Genomic DNA, 21,299 nt, shown 5'->3' on the forward strand with positions numbered 1-21,299 from the left:
GACTGAGAAAAACGTTGTGTATCCCTCAAAGAAGAGATAAGGAATATAGGCAAGAGGGTAGTGATGTATTTTTCCTTCAATCAGTAATAATTTTAATAGGAATAAAATGGCTAGTGTAAGATGTAGAGCATCCTATAAGCGAGGCATGGGCTAAATATTTGCGCATGTCCTCTGATACCTCACTGTAACTCAGGGATGGAGCTAAACACCACCCTGGGAGGAGAGAGCACTGGGCTCTCAAGGCAGCTGAGTTAAGTTGTAAGAGTTACAAAGCTGGATTCTGAACCAAAGGACTATGACTCTCACACCTACTCTGTACACGCGCGCGCACACACACACACACACACACACACACACACAGGGCACACACTGCACTCACAAGACCAGCAACCCAGTCCCCGGTGGGCGTTCTGGGAAATAATGTGCCTGCCCAGGAAGAGCAGAAGGGCTCCCCACTGTGGGCTGAGCAGAAGAGAACTGAGAACTTTGCATGTGATGGGGAGGGAATGCTAGGAACCTCTGGGCATAGGCAGGAAGAAGGGATGGAGGGCTGGGTGGACCGTATGATGATTTCATGAGCCAGGAGGACATGTGGCAATAAGCCCTCAAAGAGAGGATCAGGATGGAAGGTTCTCCTGGGTCAAACAAAGGGATCTATAAGGCAACTGGACATTTAGCTCACTGCCATGAGAATTGGCAACACATCGAAGGCACGAGAGTGGCTGAACTGAGAGTGTAGAAGACTGAGAGAAGAATGGGATGGACAGAATCCCCCAAAAGCCCCTGGTGTCCAGGAAATAATCCGCTTTCTCATCTGTCATGAGTACATCTATCTTCCTCTTAGGACCACTTGGGAGAGGGCTTCTTTTGCATGTGAATCGCCTTATCATTAGGGTCACTTCTGGAAAATCAAAATCAAAAATAGAACCAAATAGAACAAAACCCTTCACTTTCTAACATGAAGTTTTTCATTACTTCTTGGCGACAGGTTTGAGATGAAGAGAAGTAAGCTAGTTACGGGATGCATACACATAGCCATAGTGTGCGTGTGCTTAAATGCATTTAAGTAACTAAAAATGGTCCTGGTAGTTTTATCAGTTATTGCCACAGACTTCCTGATTCCTCTGAACTCATGTCGCCACTGTCAGCCATCCCTCCTGGACACATCATCACTGACTTGCATAGAAGTGCTGGATGCTCCCAGATCCCCGGACATGCATGCCGTTTCCTAGCCTTATTTATCTTCTCATTCTTCACCCCTCAGCCTAAAATATGACTGCCATGTAGCCCACCTGCCTGCTGTCCGCTAGGCTGTCTCCCTGTTCTCTTTAAGGAAAGGTTCCCAATTAACCTGTAGCAGAAAGAATGGGGGCGCGCGGGGGACGGGGCTGTTTGGTCCGCCCTTCCTGGCTGTTGCCACCTTGCAGGTTATGACACAGTGACAGAGGGAGGTCTGAGGAAGGAAGCAACCAGGAGCCGCTTATTCTTCTGGAAATCCCGGGAGCCTCTTGATACAGACAGCGTTTCCTACTTTCCCTGCGGCTCTTTTGTGTGACTTTGAGAGGGGCTCCCTAGTGACTGATTCTTCTCTGTGCGCTCGCCTCAGCAAGCAGCCAGGCACTGGGAAGGAGGACCCAACCAAGCTCAGCAGTGGCAGTGGCAGTGGCGGAGGCAGCCAGCACAGACCTCAACCGTGCTGGAACCGGCATGAGGCTTTTGAAGTCAACAGAAACAGAAATCAAATTACTATCATCTTATTCTGCTGGGAGCTCAAAGAGAGGGGATTCCACACTGGCTCAGTCACCATGCAGACAGGCGAGTCACAGGATAGCGGACCCTGGCGACAAAGAATGTAAGTTCCTCCGCTGCTCTTTTACTGCTGTGGGATTTTCTTTCTGCTTTAAGTCACGCTTGGCTTGGCTAGGATGCCGTCATTGCCGTGAGAATTTGTGATGTGGAAAGTTCTCTGCTGCGCTTTGGGATGCGTTTTCCTTTCATTAACTGAGCCAGAGATACAAGCTGAAATTCCTGACCACCGCTGCAGCAGCGATTCTGCCTGAGACTAAGAAGGGTTAACCCAAGTCTATCCCCTTATGATGGCATTAACACTGCGAGGGTTTTTAATTGACTTCCTTAATTAATATAGAGGGCACACAGCCCTCCCTCCTCGTTGTGGATCTCATGCTGTTTTAACTTTGTGATGGCTGAACTCTTGGAAGCAGCATATCTAACCCGAGAATTAGCTGGAAGATTCTCACCGGATACAAAACTTTTCTTCCTTAACCAGGAACACGTTTGTGTCTCCAAATGCTCCACACTGCTTCTTTTGCCTTTGCTTCCGTGAGAACTTCCAGCTCAGCCGTGGACTCTCCCTAGGACTGTGAAGGGAGGCATAATCAAGAGCCATCACACTTCTGTAACTCTTACTATGGAACAGGAGAAGGCAGCCAGAGGAGCCACACATGGTCTCCGCTTCAGCACGCCCTGCTCCAGGACGTAAAGATGAATGGTGAGCCCCGGCTATGACTCGCTAGTCTCTCCACACTTCATCTGCTACAACTTCCGGCTTAGACATGGAAATTCTCTGTGAAGACAATATCTCTCTGAGCTCAATTCCAAACTCCTTAATGCAATTAGGTGACGACTCGAGGCTCTACCCTAATGACTTCAACTCCAGGGATGCTAATACTTCCGAAGCCTCGAACTGGACAATTGATGCTGAAAACAGAACCAACCTCTCCTGCGAAGGGTATCTCCCACCGACATGCCTCTCCATTCTTCATCTCCAGGAAAAAAACTGGTCTGCTTTATTGACAACTGTCGTGATTATTCTCACCATTGCGGGAAACATACTGGTCATCATGGCAGTGTCCCTAGAGAAAAAGCTGCAGAATGCCACCAACTATTTCCTGATGTCACTTGCCATAGCTGATATGCTGCTGGGTTTCCTTGTCATGCCCGTGTCCATGTTAACCATCCTGTATGGTGAGTGGTGTTAGCATGTCAGCTGTCCCCACCATAGTCCCAAAGAGCTTGTGCATGCTGTTAGCAGAGGGACTGGGGCTCCAGGAGAGAGAAGTAGACGGGAAGCTTTATTTTAGCCTTAAAATTCTATTTTTCTTGAGAGAGAGAGAGAGAGAGAGAGAGAGAGAGAGTCAGACAGCCTAGTGCCTGATCATTGGTGAGCTGTGTACCTTAGAATGGATACATTTTTGTAGAGAAATTATTATCTGTATTCCAATACTCTGTGAGCATAATTTAGCTGTCATTATGTGTCCATGAGATTTTTTTTTTTTTCCTGCTTTTATTTGCCAGCCTTGGGACAGAACAGTTTTCTCTTTCTCACCCGGTATTCAGCACTTCTAATGGAGTGGTAAAACCTTCCCGATTACCTTGGGACATTTGCAGAGAGCATTAGTGCTGGAGGAGTGGGTTTAATGTTAAAATATTCAGAGTCTCCATTAGAATAAATGAATTACTCCGGTTTTAATTACCCCTCCCCCTCCCCCAGCCCAGAGAAGACAATATGGAAGAAAGCCTTTGAGTGACTCCCCTGATTCTTTAAAAATGCACACACATAAACTCCTGTCTGGTTTTGGAGGGTGGAAAACAAACTGAAAGCTCTCAGTCTTGCTTTCCTTGCCACCGTTTGACAGTGTCAAACTTCCCAGGAAGTCAGCCAACACTGGGTCGGCTTTCATGGAGGAGCAGAATGTGATATTCTTTCAAAGTGTGACTAATACAGCCGGATCCCTCCTAACAATGAGCAAATGAAAGAATATTCGCACCACTGGCACATGCCCTCGGCAGTCACCCGAGCTACAGGCAGTTTTAGGGACACCTTCACAAGGGAATTTTCTGGCCAAGTCCTAGAGGCTACAATATAAACATGTCCATCCAGCCCCCGAAAAGCTTCAAGGAAGAAGGAAACAAGCCAGGAGTAGCAAGCATCCATTTGCCCCAGCTTGACCATTCAAATGACACACCCAAATAATGCCATTAAATTTGCCATCATTCCTCAGCCACTGGAGAGAGGCTCTCACTTCCTAAAACCCTGGCCAACCCTCCGAGGCAAACCCTACTATGGGGTGGGAAGGGTGACTCTGCAAGAACCCAAACCACAGCAGGAAGGCAGAGGAACCTGCTGGGCAGCAGGGGTAACCCTGGCCACGTAGGAAGAGCAGCAGGTCCCTGGACTCAGCTCGGGGTACAAGGCTGCCCCCTAGTGACGACTTCTGGGGCTGCAGCCTACGCTCGCCCAGAGTCTAGAGGACACTTAACCAGGCTGGTCCTAGCACACAATTCACTAACCTGTCTTGCACAAGTATTCTCTTCTTACCCCTTGGTAAGAAACTTTGAGGGGAGCAGTTTCTTTCCTGAGACTAAAGCTAGAAGATTTGTTATTAGACTTAGGTTCAGCATCCTTTCCTTTTCTGAACTCCCCTGGAGGCAGCAAGGTAGAAATAAGATTTGTGCAAAAGGAGAGCCTGCTCAGCCTGAGCTCTGAACTATCCTAAAGAGAGTACTGAGCTCTAATCTTCCTTCCCATTCGCAGGCAGATGTAATACCATTGCTCCTTCCGTTAGCAGAACAAACTGAGAGTCTATCCAAATGTCTACTCCTCTCCAAAACACTCGGGGAGGAGCAGGGCGCTTCATTTATGTCACCACGGCATAGAAGGCAGCAGAGAGCCTTCCAAGCTTCCTGCGTTGGACTCTGGGAATTTTTAAAGTCCTTTGACATTGGGGCCTCATTTCTAGTCACCCTCCATAGAGAATGATTTAACTGGGCCCAACGCTAGACTGTTTGATTGTGATGTTCAGGGAGGCATCGGAGGGGGACAAATGTCACCTTTGCCCTAAGCAGGGGTTCCCTGAGTGCCTCAGCAGTACGATTTCTTAAGGTTTTTTTGGAAAATGCACATTTTCCAGCCTGCTCCAGACTTACTGGAGCAGAATCGACAGAGGCGGGTCCCCATTTTAAGGAGCCACCTGCGAAAACCAGCTGTCACCTGTAGTTTGAGCACTGCCCCGGGACAAAGCTCCAAGTCCAGATACCCTTGATATTCTTCACCATCCTCAATGTTTCTCACATGCCCCAAATTTAATAAGACGTTAAGGGACTGTGCACCATAAGAAAAGACATTCAAGAGATTTGAAGACATTTCGTCACACAGCCACTAATTGCCTGTCTATGTGAGACTGGACATGTCTGAGAGTGACTAAGATTAGACTGATCATAGGGACCCTAACTCCAAAGAAAATGATGTGGATAAATAAAGGCTGTATGTGACCGGCACATCAGTTAAAGGGTGCAGAACATAACTTTGGACACGCTGTTAAATAAAAGTGGCTTTGACCAGGTAGAGGGGGGGAAGAGATTCATTCAAGAGGAAAACTCGAGTTCCTCCTTCATTAATATAATTCCACAGGTCAGAAACCTTCAACCCTGTGCTCCCCTGCCTGTGCCATCACAGTACACATTTGCTGCCTGTTCCAATATTGAAAGTCTCTTGTAGTTCCCTTGCCTGTCACCTCTACCTGTCCCCAAGTTGTAAATCCTGGGATATAAATCACACACTGCCGAAAGCATGAAGCTAGCTACTCACTGATGCTAAACTTCTGCCCCACAGGGTACCGGTGGCCTTTGCCTAGCAAGCTCTGTGCGGTCTGGATTTACCTAGATGTGCTCTTCTCTACGGCATCCATCATGCACCTCTGTGCCATCTCCCTGGACCGCTATGTGGCCATCCAGAACCCCATTCATCATAGCCGCTTCAACTCCAGAACCAAAGCCTTCTTGAAAATCATTGCTGTGTGGACCATATCAGTAGGTAAGCTGGACCATCTGGCAGGATGGCATTTGAAACTAGAGTCTGTCCTTTCCCAGGAGACACATTCCATGTGCTTGTGGTGAAATTCTCTGAGTCTGTGGTTTCACGTGTTGTAAGGTATGTCTCAACTCCGTGGTTATTGGAGTTGTTTTAGGAAAGGAGAATCTGCAGATACCAATGGCTGACAGCATCTGTCCATATTGTTTTGCACATATAAGAAAAAGCACACCAGCAGATCCTAAGGTGGGAATGCCTGTGTCCTTTCTCACATCCAAGCTCAGCACTCTAAGCCTTCGGTCTCCCAGAAACCTGAGTTTTGTCGTTACTGGATTGTGATTGCTAAGGAATATGGGCACTTGGCCCAGACAGCATTGGCCTTGAAGGGGGATCCAGAAAGGGGCAGAAGCTGAGGACAGAGGGAAATTGCTTAAAGGGTTGGGCATTGCAGCTGCCTGGTACCTCTGTAGCATTTCTTCCTGCTGTGACATCCACACCAAAGGATTCCAACCCACTTCTGTTAGGCCTGATTACACACACTCACCTCTGGCTAGCATTGATCTTCTGTCACCATAAATAGGCTCTAAAGGGGCAGCTGTCGGGCACCAAAGTCAATTTCACCTATCACCTCAAAATACTTAGTTCGTAATCAAAGATTCCCTGAGACCTGCTGACAAGTCTCAAAGCTTCTCACGGAAAAGCTGTGTTTGCTAAGGCCCTTGAGGTATGTACTTCCTGGAAAGACGGCGGGGTTTGATGGTGAGTTAAAGTTCCAGAACTCATTTAATGCTACTTACCACTTTGTAATTTAAAATACCTATTAATGGGGGTCAGAGAGACACCTTTACATTAGAGCTATCGCTGCCCTTGCAAAGGATCTGTTTTGATTTCCAGCTCCTACAAGGGTGGCTCACTACCCAGTTCCAAGAGATTCACCACCACCGCCTCTTCTGGCCTCTTAGTGCATCAGGAACACACATGTGTGCAAACACACATGTGTGCAAACATTCAGGCAGGCAAAACACCCATAACACATAAAATAAAAGCGATTTTTCAAACGCTTATCAGCAAGCACAGCTTGAGCTCCTTGGCTTCCTTCCTGCTAGTGACAGGAGTTTATGTGACGTCATCCCCACCGTGTAGACGAGGAATGGGTGTTCTAAAAGGGAACTGAGGGGTGTGTGCAGTGAGTGTGAGCACAGTGAGCTCTCTCTGGCTCTGATGGTAACGACGACGACGGCTTATGGTTGCACAGCACCTTTGCACACTTTGGGAAAACCTCATCTGCTTTTCACCTTGAGCCTCATGTTATCACTAGAGGTCAGCAGCACCGATGGTACCGTTGCATCTGTTTGATAAGTCAGGGACCTCGGGAAATAGGACTTGTGGTTTCCTGGGTCACAGGGACTCGCAAGTGCTATAGGCTGCTGGCAGGGAGCCCTTCTCTTTCTGCTGAGTGTAGCACACCTCCCTTAGCCGACAGCTTCGGATCCATGAGAATGCTGATGGCATTATTCTGTGCAACCCAGGACTCCTCCCCACCTGGAACAGGAGGGTAAAGTGGCCAGCGGGTGTTCATCCACGCTGCTTGTCACCACTCTGGAGAACCCTTAGGTTTAAATGGCTGAGGGTTCCTAAGAGAGGTCCATGGTTGAGGACCACGAGCCAGATGATCAGAGAAAGAAACAAGTGCAATTCATGCAGCAAAGTACACTGTCTTCACTGCATAGACTGTCCCACTAGCCAAGCATGAACCGAAGCGACCCATCGGCTTTTCTTTCCGTGTGTGTGTGTGTGTGTGTGTGTGTGTGTGTGTGTGTGTGTGTACATGTAGAGAGGTCCATGTGTCTGTATATTCAACATGGTGGCCAAAGGTCAAGTACCCTCTTTAGTTTATCTGTACTTTATGAGTCAGGGTCTCTTGCTGAACCCAGAGCTTGTCAAGTTCACCAGTCTAGCCAGCTACTTTGCTACTCTGCCTCTGCCTCCTGAGGGCTAGGGTTAAAGGAGACTCATCACATGTATGTGAGTGCTGAAAATCTAACTCTGGCCCTCACATTGTACAGCCAGGCCTTGTACCCCACAGAGCCATCTCTTCGGTCCCAGAGTTCATTACCTTACCCTTGGCCAAAACAACTCTCCATCTCTCTCAACCTTCATAGTGAACCCATTAACAAAAGTTGGAGCAGTGTAGAACCCCAGTCCTGTACAGAGCACCTCACGGGTAAAGTCCCTTACACAGGATAGAAACACTTAGAGCCAAGAGTCATCTCAGGCCAATCCAACTCTAAAGTTGTACTTTATCTACTACCTAATAAGGCTGTCTGCCCTAGCTCTTTCTGGCTGTCATCCCAGGAGCGAGACAGGTTAGAATGCTGACCAGTGGACATCGTTACAAAGAAGTGTTCAGAAATGATCATCCCTCTGCCCTGTGGATATGCTGGAGTACACCAGATGACTAGAGTGTGTGTTCAAATACCTCTCCAACTGTGGTAGAAGACACGTAAATCTAAGAAAACTAGAGGTCACCCAACCTCCTCACCACCTGTGAGGTGATGTTCTGAGAAACAATCAGATAAGAAATGCTAAAAAATAAAAAGTCAGTTCAACCCTGGGTCTTGAAGAAGTTCAGCACCCACTTCTTGCTGACTTATCTTCTCTTGCTTCTGGCTCTGCAGTTTTGTTTGGGTTTGAGGTTTCAGTTTGTGGATTTATATTTGGATCCTTAGTCCAACTGGAATTGTTTCCTGTTGTCTTGTTTTGTTTTTAATCATGTATAGTCAACAAATGAAACTGATTTCAAAAGGCACACTGTGGAGATTGAACGTAGAAATGTTTTGTAAAATAAATACCATAATTCAATTAGTTAATTCCTCCATTCCCTCCTCAAGACGCCCTGTCGTTTTCAGTCAGAACACGGAGAAAATTACAAGAATAAAACTCAGAGTTAGCAAACGCAGATACCACATCATTCACCGGGTCCCCTGAGCTAACCCATCTCCCCTTCCCCGCATCTGTCTCTGGTAATGGAGCCAGCCTTGCCAGAGAGGAAATATTCTAAGGTGGTTCTACATTCACTTCTGGCTAACAGACTATTTAAACATTAAACTCGGTGACTCAACATTTCCCAGAGTTCCATGTTGAGGGAAGGGAAAGACAGAAGCCCTGGTACCAGGCAGAGACAGAACTTGCAACTCTGGAAGAGAGCTCACACTAGTCCGACATCTTAGCAGACCACCTTGCGGGACAGACCAGAGCCAGACCACCTTGCGGGACAGACCAGAGCCAGACCACCTTGCGGGACAGACCAGAGCCAGCCAGACAACAAGGCTCAGCGATGAGTGTGCCATGCTTTGACCAGAACTGTTTAATGATACGTTTTACCCTCTATTGAAATCTAAAGCTCATGGCAGGATCCCAAAGATGGACTTGGGGGGGTCACTGGACATTGTTGTCCTTCCCCAGGCATCCATGCTAAGTTCCCTTCCTCTGTGTCTCTGGGTAGCTCTTTTGAGTGGGCATGTTGCTTGTTGAAGGCCACGGGAGCTCAGAGTTTTACCCTAAAACCCCTGCTAACAGTAAATGTCACCCTTCTGTTTCTATACATTCACCCTTTCTTAGATTCCATGTACGAGTGAGATCATGTGTTCTTATTATGCTTTCAAGACTTAGCCACACTTTTGGAAATGGGCAGATTTCATTTCTATGGCTGCATAGTACAAAATTCTATTTGTATATGGCCTGCTTTGCTTTCAATAACAGTTATAGATTTTACAGGATCTATAGTCGAACTTTCCTCCAGCCTACTGATATATTCCATTTTCTTGATAAGTTGATGAATACAGAGCTAAACTTAGATTTACACAGTTTGTTTTTCTAGATTCCTTAAGTTAAAATCATAGGTTGCCATTTTTTCCTTTGAGGTCTTTATGTATGGTAGGAGTATGTATAGAACTTAGTCCTAACGCTCTGGTGCCATTTTACATACGTGTGTGTGTGTGTGTGTGTGTGTGTGTGTGTGTGTGTGTGTGTGTGTGTATAATATCTTTAACCTTCATTTACACTTTCTACCACTTTGTGGGTTATTAGCCACACACAAATTTTATCTTTCATACTCATTTTAATCATTACCAAATGCTCACTTCATTTCTAATGATGCTTCTTGCGTTAAGAATCAACTCTGTAGATACCATATTTATGCCTTTATGCCAGATTTCTCTTGATTATCGTTTGTCTGACTATAATTTGCTCTATCATATTGTCGAACTGTGACTTTGTATTTTAAATGTGCTACCAGGATGGAAGCACAGTTTCGAAAAATGAAATCCATCTTCATCTCTAAACAATTTTTATTCACATGTAGGGGTGTGTGTGTGTGTGTGTGTGTGTGTGTGTGTGTGTGTGTGTATGTGTGTGTGTGTGTAGGTAAGTGCATAAGAGTACAGGTGCCTGTGGAGACCAGAGGCGTGGAATCCTCCGGAGCTGAAGTTGCAGACCATTGTGAGATGCCCGACATGGAGCTGGGTCCTCTGGAAGACCAGCAATTGCTCACATCAGCTAAGCCATCAGTCCAGTCCCATCTTTGTCTTTCAACTGGAGTATTTAGTTCTTTGATGGTTGTTGTCAGTCAATCTTTTTCTGTTCTTTCTTTGGAATGATCAGAATTGTCATTTATCCTTCTCTGTGAGCTTATTAATTATCTCTTCTTTTATATTCTCTTAGTAAGAGCAAAAAAAAATTTTTTTTTTACTTTTTAATCATAAAGAGCCAAAAATAAATGATTTTACACTTCTTGGAAATGCAAAAACTTAAGAACGTTCTAACCTCATTTGCCCTGTGGTCCTTTTGTATTTGTACATATAGGCGAATAAGACCCAAGATGTCATTGCAGCTGCCCTATGACCCAGGCGTGTGTTTTCCACACGCAAACTATTCTGCTGCCATGTTCTCCTTCCTTCTGCCCTTCTGCCTGGGTCTACAGTCCTCACAGCTGCAGACTGACACACACGTGATGCTTCTTGTTCGTTCTCCGTTTCCATAACTCTAGATCCCTCTACTTTACCTTCATTGAAAGCACCCATTTCTATAGGACAGAACCCAAACTGGCCTGGTGACACAGACCCATGATTTCAACTGCCTGAGACTCTTGTCAGAAGAGCACAAATTCAAGGCCAACCTGGCAACTTAGTGAGACCTTGTCATGAAATGAAAGTAAAAATAAAAAAAAAAAAATCATCTTAGTCTATAGCTCAATGGTAGACCACTTGCCCAGCATATGTGAGGTTCTGGGTTCAATTCCAGATTAGAAACAGCTGGTAGCCCAAGAATCTGTAACACGAATTGAAGCAAGAAGAAAGGGGTCTTCTCAATAAACAAACACTCCCCAGACCAATAAATAAATAGATAAACAAACAAACAGGTGAAGCAAGTAAGCAGTGGCTTTCTTCCAGAACTTTTTCCATGAGCTTCTGAATCTCTACATTATTCTAGTTTGTTGTTTGTAAAGAGTTCAGCTCTCTGGGTCTACAGAAGCCACCATGTCACCCTGGCTTCATAGACAGTGTCTTCATCTGTATTTTAGAAATTTTCTTAAGTGCTGCCCAGGCATAGGTTACATTTGTCTTCATGCTGAACTTGGTTTGTGCGGATTCTTAAATTGGATGCTCAATGTCATCTTGTCGTCACTTTGGAAAACTCCTTAGCCATATTATCACACCCGCCCCGTGCTCCCTTGCCCTCGCTCTGAGGCGCCAGCTTGTGTACATGAAACTCTGGCCCACGCTTCCCTCTCTCTTCTTGCTTCACTCCATGTAACCAGAGCCTTGTGCCACCAGCTACTTCCAATCTACTTCCAAACCTGTCTATTATATTCTCATCCATTGTGTTTCAGCTACCAGATTCTTAGTTTGTTTGTTTTTTTTTTTTCCTGGTTGATTATTTAGCAGAGTTCAGTGTTCCAAACATTCACTACTTTCTCATCTATCAAACATCAATCACTGCTTTCTGGATACCTCTGTCCCCTGGTTTTTCCTGGCCTTCCTTGTTTTTTTTACTGAGTTGCTATACCTAGTAGATTTTTAAAAATTACTTTATATTATCTTATGTAAAAACCTAGTAGCTAGTGGGCTGACATTAGCTTTCACCACAGGGAATCCATGAGCTTAGCAGACGTGTGTGTGTGTGTGTGTGTGTGTGTGTGTGTGTGTGTGTGTGTGTGATGTGTGATGTGCATGTGTGTGATGTGTGATGTACATGTGTGTGCATGCATGGGCAGGCGTCCCTCAACCCAATCAGACTGTACTTATTTTAAACAGTGGTCTCATAGGAACCGACTGATTCCCTGCTGTCGCCCTACCACTGTTGCCCCTACAGCTCCAGGTGAAAACCTGATGTGTCTTGACTTTAGGAGCTCTGACCTCAGCTCTCACATCCTCAGCCCTCAACATGGCTGCAAACTCATCCTGCCTCTGACAGATCACTGAGTACTTGAGAAAGTAGTTGGACCCCATCCCCTGCTCCCCATGCCCTCCCCGCCTGCCCTGGAAGCACTCACAGAGGCTATCTGCACACTTGCCTTCCTCTTTGCTCTGTATCAATGCCAGGATGCCTCCTTCTGTGTCAATGCCAGCATGCCTCCTTCTGTATCAATGCCAGCAAGCCTCCTTCTGTGTGGTCCTCTCCAGTGTATTTCCTGTCTCTTCATTTTAACAGTTTGTTTCATTGCCTGATATACATTTCACAACTTGGAGGTGAAATTTATTTTTAAAAAAAATATGACAGCCAATGCCTTTTAACACTGAACTTTAGCCTGTCCACATTCACCACGACGGTTGGTGTAACTAGTTTCCTGTTGTCCATTTTATGTTATTTCTGCAACTGTTTTCCTGTCATTCTTTTAAGCTGTCCCCTTCCCCTTTTTATTCAACTGCAAATTCTTTTTCTATTTCCTTTATCCCTTCCCACTTACTATAATTTCTACAGGATTTTTCTTCTCATTCCTCTCCTGATTAAAATTTTATCCCAGATAAGAGTTCTAACCTTTCTACTAAGGAACATAAAGTAAGAGTCTGAATTTCTCTCATCTGCTCTGTAGCTCCAGTTCATCATTTTGCTGTTCTTTGTTTGTTGCTTGTTTGTTTGTTTGTTCGTTTTCCACAGCATTTTTAGCTTATTTGCTGGTGCAGCAGGCCTTTTAACACAGGTCACAAAGTGCAGGGACTGCAAAGATAAATAGAGGCATAGCAAACCTCTGTGGAAAATGTTTGGTATGGCTAAAATCCTCATGAGCAAATTCAAAAATACTTATGAGAATCACAGACCAAGAAATGTGCTTTTTAAGAGGCAAAATACACTTACATCTTGATTTTTTTTTAAGGACAAATAATCCAGTAAGGGAAGAAATCAGCCAGATAAGTAGGCAATTTTCAGAAATATAATTTGAAATAAACAGTAAGGACCTGGGAACATTCCTCGAGGGTCATGGAGAAATGACTGTGTGGCAGGAGTGTGCTGGGGCTTTTCACTCGCTGGTCAGCCAGCCAGAGTGATCATAGATGCTCCTCCACCCCTACCCTTGCACATGCCATGGTGGGTGTGGCACCGTGTGTACACCCACAGTCCCAGCGTGACAGTAAGGGATCAGCTCTTGGACCACCTAGCCAAGGCTATTAAACACAGACGCCCGCCCTGCTTGACAGATTTTCTTTTTTTCCTAGAAAAATAAAAGTAATCATATGAGTATTCAGCACCTCTAAGCTGAGATTTGGCCGACTGATTTTTCTATTTCAAAACAATTTGAAGTTCTAAAAGTCACTGAGCTAGGACGTTGGATATTCAAGCAGAGGAGACATGTCTATGGGGTTAAATGCAGAAACCATGTTGTGGCAGCACCTGTGCTATGACCCGATTCTGATTCTAAGAACACTGATGTGTTAGTCATGATCACAGGAGGCAGGAAACTGGGGGTTGTTGAAGAGCTTCCCATTTGCAGAGACTGGAGTCCCATAGAGTGGCAAAGCCACCATCTCCTCCTTCATACACATCATACAGTTGTAGTCACCATGACCGTTACTTCCAAGGTGTCCTAGATAACTAGGAATGAAATGTCACCATTCCATGATGAATCAGAGAAGACTTCCTGGAGGTGGCGGCCAACCTTTGGGGATTATGTTACAAATGGCAGCTTCCGCAGCCTGTTTACCAAACCTTTCGGTTCCCTTGAACTGGGTAAATCCCATCATTTCCTGCTTTCTCCCCTCACTTACTGCTACCAGCATGGCTATTTTCTTGCTTGTCTAGGCTCGCCTCAACTTCTGAGGGAAATGAGCATAATTACAAATCAATCCTGTGTCCCATCTATGACTTCTCTGACTGAAGAAGAGATATCAAGTGAATAATCCCGGGACTGTCTACACTTTAGTGTCCTCCAACCCAATCAGAGGTTGTCTGTGACCCAGCTCTAACGCGTACAGCAAGTGAACTCTTTCCTTGATCGCCTTGCTGATGCCAACAGCAAAAGAAATATATCTCATTTAATTTCCTGACTGTTGTTAGCCAAGATAAGCACGGGATAAGGAGGGGAAAGTGTCTGCTTGCACGTTGTCCTTTGATGACAAGCAGATGTGCCCCTTCCTGTCCATTCTCCATAAATAGTATTTCACTGCGGAAATGCATGTGCTGCTCATGGGGTGATTTGGAAGTGCTTCTAAAGGGAAAGATTTGCCCCTCAAGGCTAAGCACAACCACTTTTGTCTGTGTTATTATTTCTGTAACCGACAAAGGCAGGCCGGGTGGCATCTATTCAAGTCCTCCATCCTCAAGGACTTCATGGACAGACTAAACCAGAGCGCAGGACCCTGGATCAAGCCTGTTCTGTAGTCAGAAGGAGAGGCCCCCCCTTCCCAGGATGCGCACACAGGGACAGCGAGAACGATACAGCCAACCAGTTTTAATTCATCATTATTTTCACGGGGGATTCGTAGCATCCTTTCACACTGAGCCACACAGTGTACACATGCATTCAGATATCATAACACCCCACAAATAGAGACCTCTGTATGTCTTTACATCCGTCAATAATTTCGACTTAAAAAGAAAAAAAAAAAAAAAAGCAAGTTTTGTCGTTCCCTTTATGTTCACGGAATGCTCACAGAGAAGTTGGATCTGAAAATACCTTCAAAACAGTCTTTCCGATAAATGAACATCACTGACAATTCCTAAGACAATGACCAAAAGCAATTTAAGGAACAAAGAGTTCGGGTTGTTGTTTTTTTTTTTTTTTTTTTTTTTTTTTTTTTTTTTTTTTTTGGCTTAGCTACCATCTGGGGACAGCCTGTTCACATTTTTTCAAGGAAACTTCCACAGTCTGTGACCGCAGCTGTATCTCCTAGCACAGACTAGGCTGGTATTCACTTTGCAGCTACTAAGGGGCACCATATTCTCAGAAAGTATTAAGTGTCTCCCCGCAGTGCCTCCCCTCGCCTTGCTTAGAGGATTTTTGCCTTTATCAGTCACCTCTAAGAAGCCTTCTTCAAACTTCTCTTCTCTCCAGAAATTAGGTATTGCCCTACTTTGGTTCTTTCACGCCCCTATCTCTTCACCTCTTCCATTTACGTGATAATAATCTATCTCCCCCCTTCCCCGCGAGGTCACAAGTTCCCACTGAACAAGAAATAGAAAGCAATCTAAACAAAAAAATAAAGTGTACTCCATCTTTCTCCCAGCCCATATGATAATAGAAATCATCTATCCAAGCACTCATGAGAACTCATTTCTGCAGTCTGACACCGAGACACCTTTAAAAGAAATTATATTTCTGTGTGCTGTTTCAAAGCTATTTTTAGAATGTTTCCCTATACTTCAAGATATATAAAGACTAATAGCTATACAAGAAAGGACTTGCTTTATTGTCCAACTTAGCATCAGACTGGGCACACTTATTAACGGCGCCTGATTAGTAGAGGCTGTTAGGAAAGGACTCTCCCCTCCGTGGGCTTTGCTCTGTTGTGCTTCCCGTTTGCTGGTAAGCTTTAGTTTGAGATTTTGAAATTTCTTCAGAAAGCATTTGGGAATCGTTCCTTTCCAAGTTTGGAAGCAAAGCACTCTCTAAGAGATGTTTCGTTTTCAGTTGGGCAAACAGGTGAGGGGAGAATCAGAGAAGAGAGGAAAAGGCAAGCAGGCAAGCTTCTGTATCTGCTGGGGGTCCCAGTGGGCCTCCCAGGCAGGCTGACCACGCCTTCTTCTGCTTAGGGGCATCTCCGCTGCCCAAAGTATCACGGGTTACCATAAACCGTCTGTGTCTAGGTTACTCCTCTCTTACTTGTGTCCTTTATTCGGAGATTGTCACATTCTAAAGAAATTTGCATAGCGAATGACAATTAAATTTCCGCGTTTTGAATGTGGAGTCCCCAAGATTTATTTTCTAGGGTCCTTCATTTCCTAAGAGCCCGACCTCCCAGCAGGGGAGTCCTCTCAAAGGTCCCATTAAACAGCACTGCAAGTGAGTGAGAACCTGCCGTGGGCAGGACTGTGCAAGCCTGTGAGGGCACAAATGAGCAGCCATCAGGTTTGAAGTGGAAATGCTCACAGAAAAATACAAAACCAGTCGTAGGGATGGGAGGGCGATGAGAGGGCCACAGGGTGGCAAAATATTGCATGTGTATAAAATTGTCACATCTTAATCTTTAATAACAATTTTATAGTAACAGTTCCATGCAGCATAAAGTAGAATTGCATTATGATTGACATATATAGAACTCTGGCAGGGTTTGGGGGATCAGGGAAGCCCGCCTCACAGAGAAAGGTTAAACTCGAATCTTGAAGGGTGAGCACAATGTTGGCCAAAGAAATGAAGATGGAGGGTGACATTTCAAGAAGAGACTGCTGTGGAAGAGAAGCACCACAAAGAGTTAAAGCTCTCAAAAAAAAAAACAGGTAGAGAGTGCACAGCCTTGTCTTGTCCCTGCTTCCAATGGGATTGCTTCTAGTTTCTTTCCATTTAATTTGATGTTGGCTGTTGGCTTGCTGTGTACTGCTTTTATTATGTTTAGGTATGTGCCATGAATTCCTGACCTCTCCAAGACTTTTAACATAAAGGGGTGTTGGATTTTTGTCAAAGGCTGCCCTGAACCCCTGCAGGCATCTAATGAGATGATCAGATGTTTTTTTTTTTTTCTTTACATTAGTTTATATAGTGGATTACATTGGTGGAGGAGGCACCTAATCCTGTAGAGATTTGATGCCTCAGAGAAGGGTGGGGGAGGAGGCATCCTCTCAGAGGCTAAGGGGAGAGGGGAAGGAGTGGAGAACCCTGGGAAGGGGGGGGACCTCGAGGGGAGCAACATCCGAGCTGTAAATAAATAAAATAATTAATTTTTTAAGCTGAAAATAAATAAGTTATAATTTAGGGGGAAAGGACGGACTTACTATTAGTCAAATTAATATTTTAGGAAAAGTATAAAAATACTCTTCATAAGTGATAAATCCTAACAGGGAAGTAAATCATTGACAGTGAAAAAATTAAATTGTTACAGGTTTATTTTATTTCACTCCAAGAAAATAAATTTGAAAAGCTCTATAAAATTAAAAAAAAAAAATCTCAAAAAAGAAAAATCAGTTCTGTCCAAAGGAGTCTCACTGGGTATGCAAACCATACTTCAGGGCAGGGCCCAGGCTCAGCACGAAATGGACTTGATGGTATTTGGGGAGGTTTTTAGTCTCCTATTACATTGTCTGGGCATTTGGTATTTACCTTACTGGTCTTATATACTGTGAGTTCTGGTTACCTTATCGGTCTTATTTACTGTGGGTTCTGGTTTTGTGTTTTTATGGGATTTCTGGGCATACAAATATGTGTGTCTCTAAATCTATATATACTTCTTGTGTTTTTCTCTGACTCTTCCCCCACCCCCACCCTACCCCCATTTGTTTTGTTCTACTCTGTTCTGTTTCTTTTTATTTTAACTTATTTTAGTTTTATTAATTTTTATTAGATATTTGTGTTTTCTAATGAGAGAGAGAGAAAGGAAGGTGGAAATTTGGATGGGTGAAGAGAATCTGAGAGGAGTTGGGGGAAGAAGAACTATAATCAGAAAATATGGTATGAAAAACAAAAAATGGACTTTCTTGGTCACCCTTAAAGAAGAAGTCTTTTATAACTCCAATATTCTCTAGTCCTCTGCCATGGGTATCAGTGGTCGGTTACACAAACCCAGTTATCTAAAACCCAAAAATTGTTCCCCTGGCACACACAGGCCCAAATTGCCAAACGTATCCTTCTCGGGCATCGACCATTGGCTATTTTTATATCCCAGTTCCAGGATTAACCCTGGCTCATACCAGTCACATTATAAATTCCTGCTTGATGACATCTAGAGAGCGAAATATTTTTATCAGAAAACTTGCAGAATTCTTCTGGACAGGCTATTCTAGGAAAACAGCAGATGAGCAGATTCCTGGGTCTATGATAAACCTTCGTTACTTCTCAAAAAGAGGCAATTTTCTGAGGCATTCTAGGTCCCTGGTTTAGGGCCTCTCTCACTGGTATTACTGTAAGAAGTAGAAATTACAATGGCATGTTTTAAAAGTGGCATCTTGGAAGTGAATTTTCAGATTTGCCTTTCTCATTTATTACTGACATCTGGCTCCAGTCGTTAGGTCCTTTGACTATGGTGAGGTATAGAAGAACCATTCATGCTTGCTGCTCTTGGTATTATCAAATTGTGTGTGTAGGGTATGTGTGTGTGTGTGTGTGTGTGTGTGTGTTATGTATAAGTGTGTGTAAATGAAGTCATATTGTGAGGACCTTGAGTATTGGTCCTTGCCTCCCACATTGCTTGAGACAGGTCTCTTGTTGTTCATTGCTATGTACATCAGGCTAGGTGATCAGTGAACTCCTAGAGAACCTTCTCAGTTAAGAGCTCAGGGCTTACAGACAGGATTGCAATGTCGAGCTCTGTATGCATCCTGGGGCTCCAAACTCAGGTCCTTGTGTCATGTGACAAGCATCTTACCCACTGAGCCATCTCCCAAGACCCATACTTGGCCTATTAGTGTCTCTTTAAAATGTGAATTGTCTTCTGTTCTTCACTGTCTTCTGTGGAGCAGATTCACTACAACACCTTTTCAACCCTTGCTGTTTTTTAAAGTATCAAGTCAGCCCCTGTAAAGATTCATGTAGATGGTCATGTTTAACAGGGTACATTCCCAAGCTAAATACATCACCAGGTTGATCAGTATCGCCAGTGTGATACAGGAGTCAAAGGACCGCCTCCTATCTACTCTCTAGTAGGTCAGCTCATCCATCTGTAAACATGCTTACTAAAATTTTGCTTCATCTGAAGAGAAATATTCAATGTTATTTTAAATAAAGAAAAAGGATCTCCAGTTACCAGGTGTGCAGGAAGCACGGTAACTTCACACCCAGTGCTTCTATCTATATTGTATTCTATATCTGGCCACATCCCTGCCCATCCCCTGACACACACACATACATGATGCATTTAATGTTGGAGGCATCTTCAGTTAACCAAATATCCTTTGTTTTTGTTGTTGTTATTGTTGTTGTTGTTATTGTTGTTGTTGTTATTGTTGTTGTTTAAAGGTTTATTGAGTCCTCTGCAAAAGGACAGTGATCTAGGTCCCCACCAATTATAGTTCTACCAAAAAGCATTTGTATTCTCCACTATCCCTAATTCCCTAAAGCATCTACCCCAGTCTCTCAGCGATTCTATCCCCCCTTCACACTGAAGATGTATTCACGGTGCTGTCAGGTGTTGGAGGTCAGGGACAAAACCAGCAGACTTCCCTTTCCATCACTATCTGTTTTATAGATGGGTTTCCTAGATACGCTCAAACATAGTAGCTTTGTCAGTTGGTTTCCCTGAAAGCTATATATCACAGGCTTGAGCTAGACAGGAGGAAATAGAAGTATATGCACATACATATTTAACCACAAATGGGGGCACATTGATGTTGCTGAATAAATGACAAATGAGGAACGAAAGGAGAGAAAAATAAAGAGGGCCAACCAAGAGCTGAAAGAAGGGAGAGAATGTTTCCCCAGAGGCCCTTGTGTGTTTCCCTGATAAGGAAGTTGTTTCAACAATCCAATGTCTGCCTATGCCTGCCTGGGCGCATATGGGACCTTACTTGGAAAAGTACAACAAATGAGTGTGGATGAACATCTCCACAGTGGCTTTTCCAGTATTTTCACAGATTTAAAGTCGGTTTCCTTGGAGATAGTTCTGGCAAAGCTGGCTGCACACCGAAGCCAAGAATGAAAAATCATATAGCACAAAGATTTTGCACTGCGACTGTGAGGTGCACGCTGTCACTTTCCTTGTACCATCTCTCTCCTAGGCTCAGGAGAGCCGCATATTAATTCCACCGGGAACTGTCTTCATTGTGTTAATATTATATCTCCAACCACTGCATCAGAGGGGGAGCAATTGCAGGAACAGTGTGCACAGGGACTGCTCTTCAGGGGGATGGAGAACTTAGATTCCAGTTACAGCCTTCATGGCTCCTGGCTCAAGCCCTTCCCATGGTGGGTATGTAGCCATATTCACTCATCTGGCTGTTTTAAAGCATTTTCTCTATTAAGTTTGGATACACCCTTTTAAGGAAGCGATTTACCAGGAGACTCAGACTGAACTGTAAATGTGACTTACTGCTAATGATCCAAATGAGTCTGAGTGGGACACAGATGCAAAAATGATGGCCCCTGAGGACCTCTGCACCTCTGGGTGAAAACATTCATCTTTTCAAAGCATGACTTTTCTGAAAAGTGCATAGCAGTTACTGGAAAATGCATTTTCTTAAAGGCCATTCCTAGGGAATCTGATTCAATAGGACCTGAGGAGCAGCTTGAGATAGAATACACTCAGAGGTGCGCCTCAAACGTTTGGTGAGAGATTTAAGCAGGCTTTGCAGGAGCCACACACTATGTACACTTCTGTCTAAACTCACAGGGTTTCTCTTCAGTTCGTGTGTTTTGTTATATAAGCACTATGCAGTAGCAACATGCAGAGTGGCCAACTTAACCATGCCATAGAGCAGAATAGAGTTTTAGGCTTACGGAGCAAGGGATGTTATCGAAAATTCGGGGGGGGGGGGATGATGTGTTCAGAGATGCCACATACTAGTAGAAACCAGGGTCCTCTGTGGGGGGATTCTAGTCTTGTTAACGAAATAACTTAAGAAGGGGCTCAGAAGAAAGCTTTAGAACAATGTTACTCCAGTTTAAGAGAAAAACTAAAGCAGGCAAACTGTTCATCTCAGCAGCTGCCCGGAGGACAGGGATGGCTAAGAGGAAGGAAGGGAGCCATACACTGAATTAGGCATGGAGGTTCAGGGATAGAGAAAGGAAGCCCTGGGAGCCAGAAAAGGCATACTTGGGCTCTAGTTAGCATCAGAAAGAAGAGAGAGAGAGAGAGAGAGAGAGAGAGAGAGAGAGAGAGAGAGAGAGAGA

At 44.4% G+C, this 21,299-nt stretch overlaps 1 protein-coding gene across 1 annotated transcript in view; it reads left to right on the forward strand.

Annotated features, from left to right (window-relative positions):
• Positions 1-1,448: 1,448 nt before the first annotated feature.
• The window catches only part of Htr2a (5-hydroxytryptamine receptor 2A), a 67,267-nt gene continuing 47,416 nt past the window's right edge, over positions 1,449-21,299 (forward strand). Inside the window, exons 1-2 of the mRNA XM_021203681.2 lie at positions 1,449-2,985; positions 5,633-5,833. Of these exons, the coding sequence (XP_021059340.1) occupies positions 2,574-2,985; positions 5,633-5,833 (613 nt within the window). The 5' untranslated portion in view covers positions 1,449-2,573. The remainder of the gene's footprint in view (positions 2,986-5,632; positions 5,834-21,299) is intronic.

Source organism: Mus pahari, chromosome 8, assembly GCF_900095145.1.
Source record: "Mus pahari chromosome 8, PAHARI_EIJ_v1.1, whole genome shotgun sequence".
Lineage (NCBI taxonomy): Eukaryota > Metazoa > Chordata > Mammalia > Rodentia > Muridae > Mus > Mus pahari.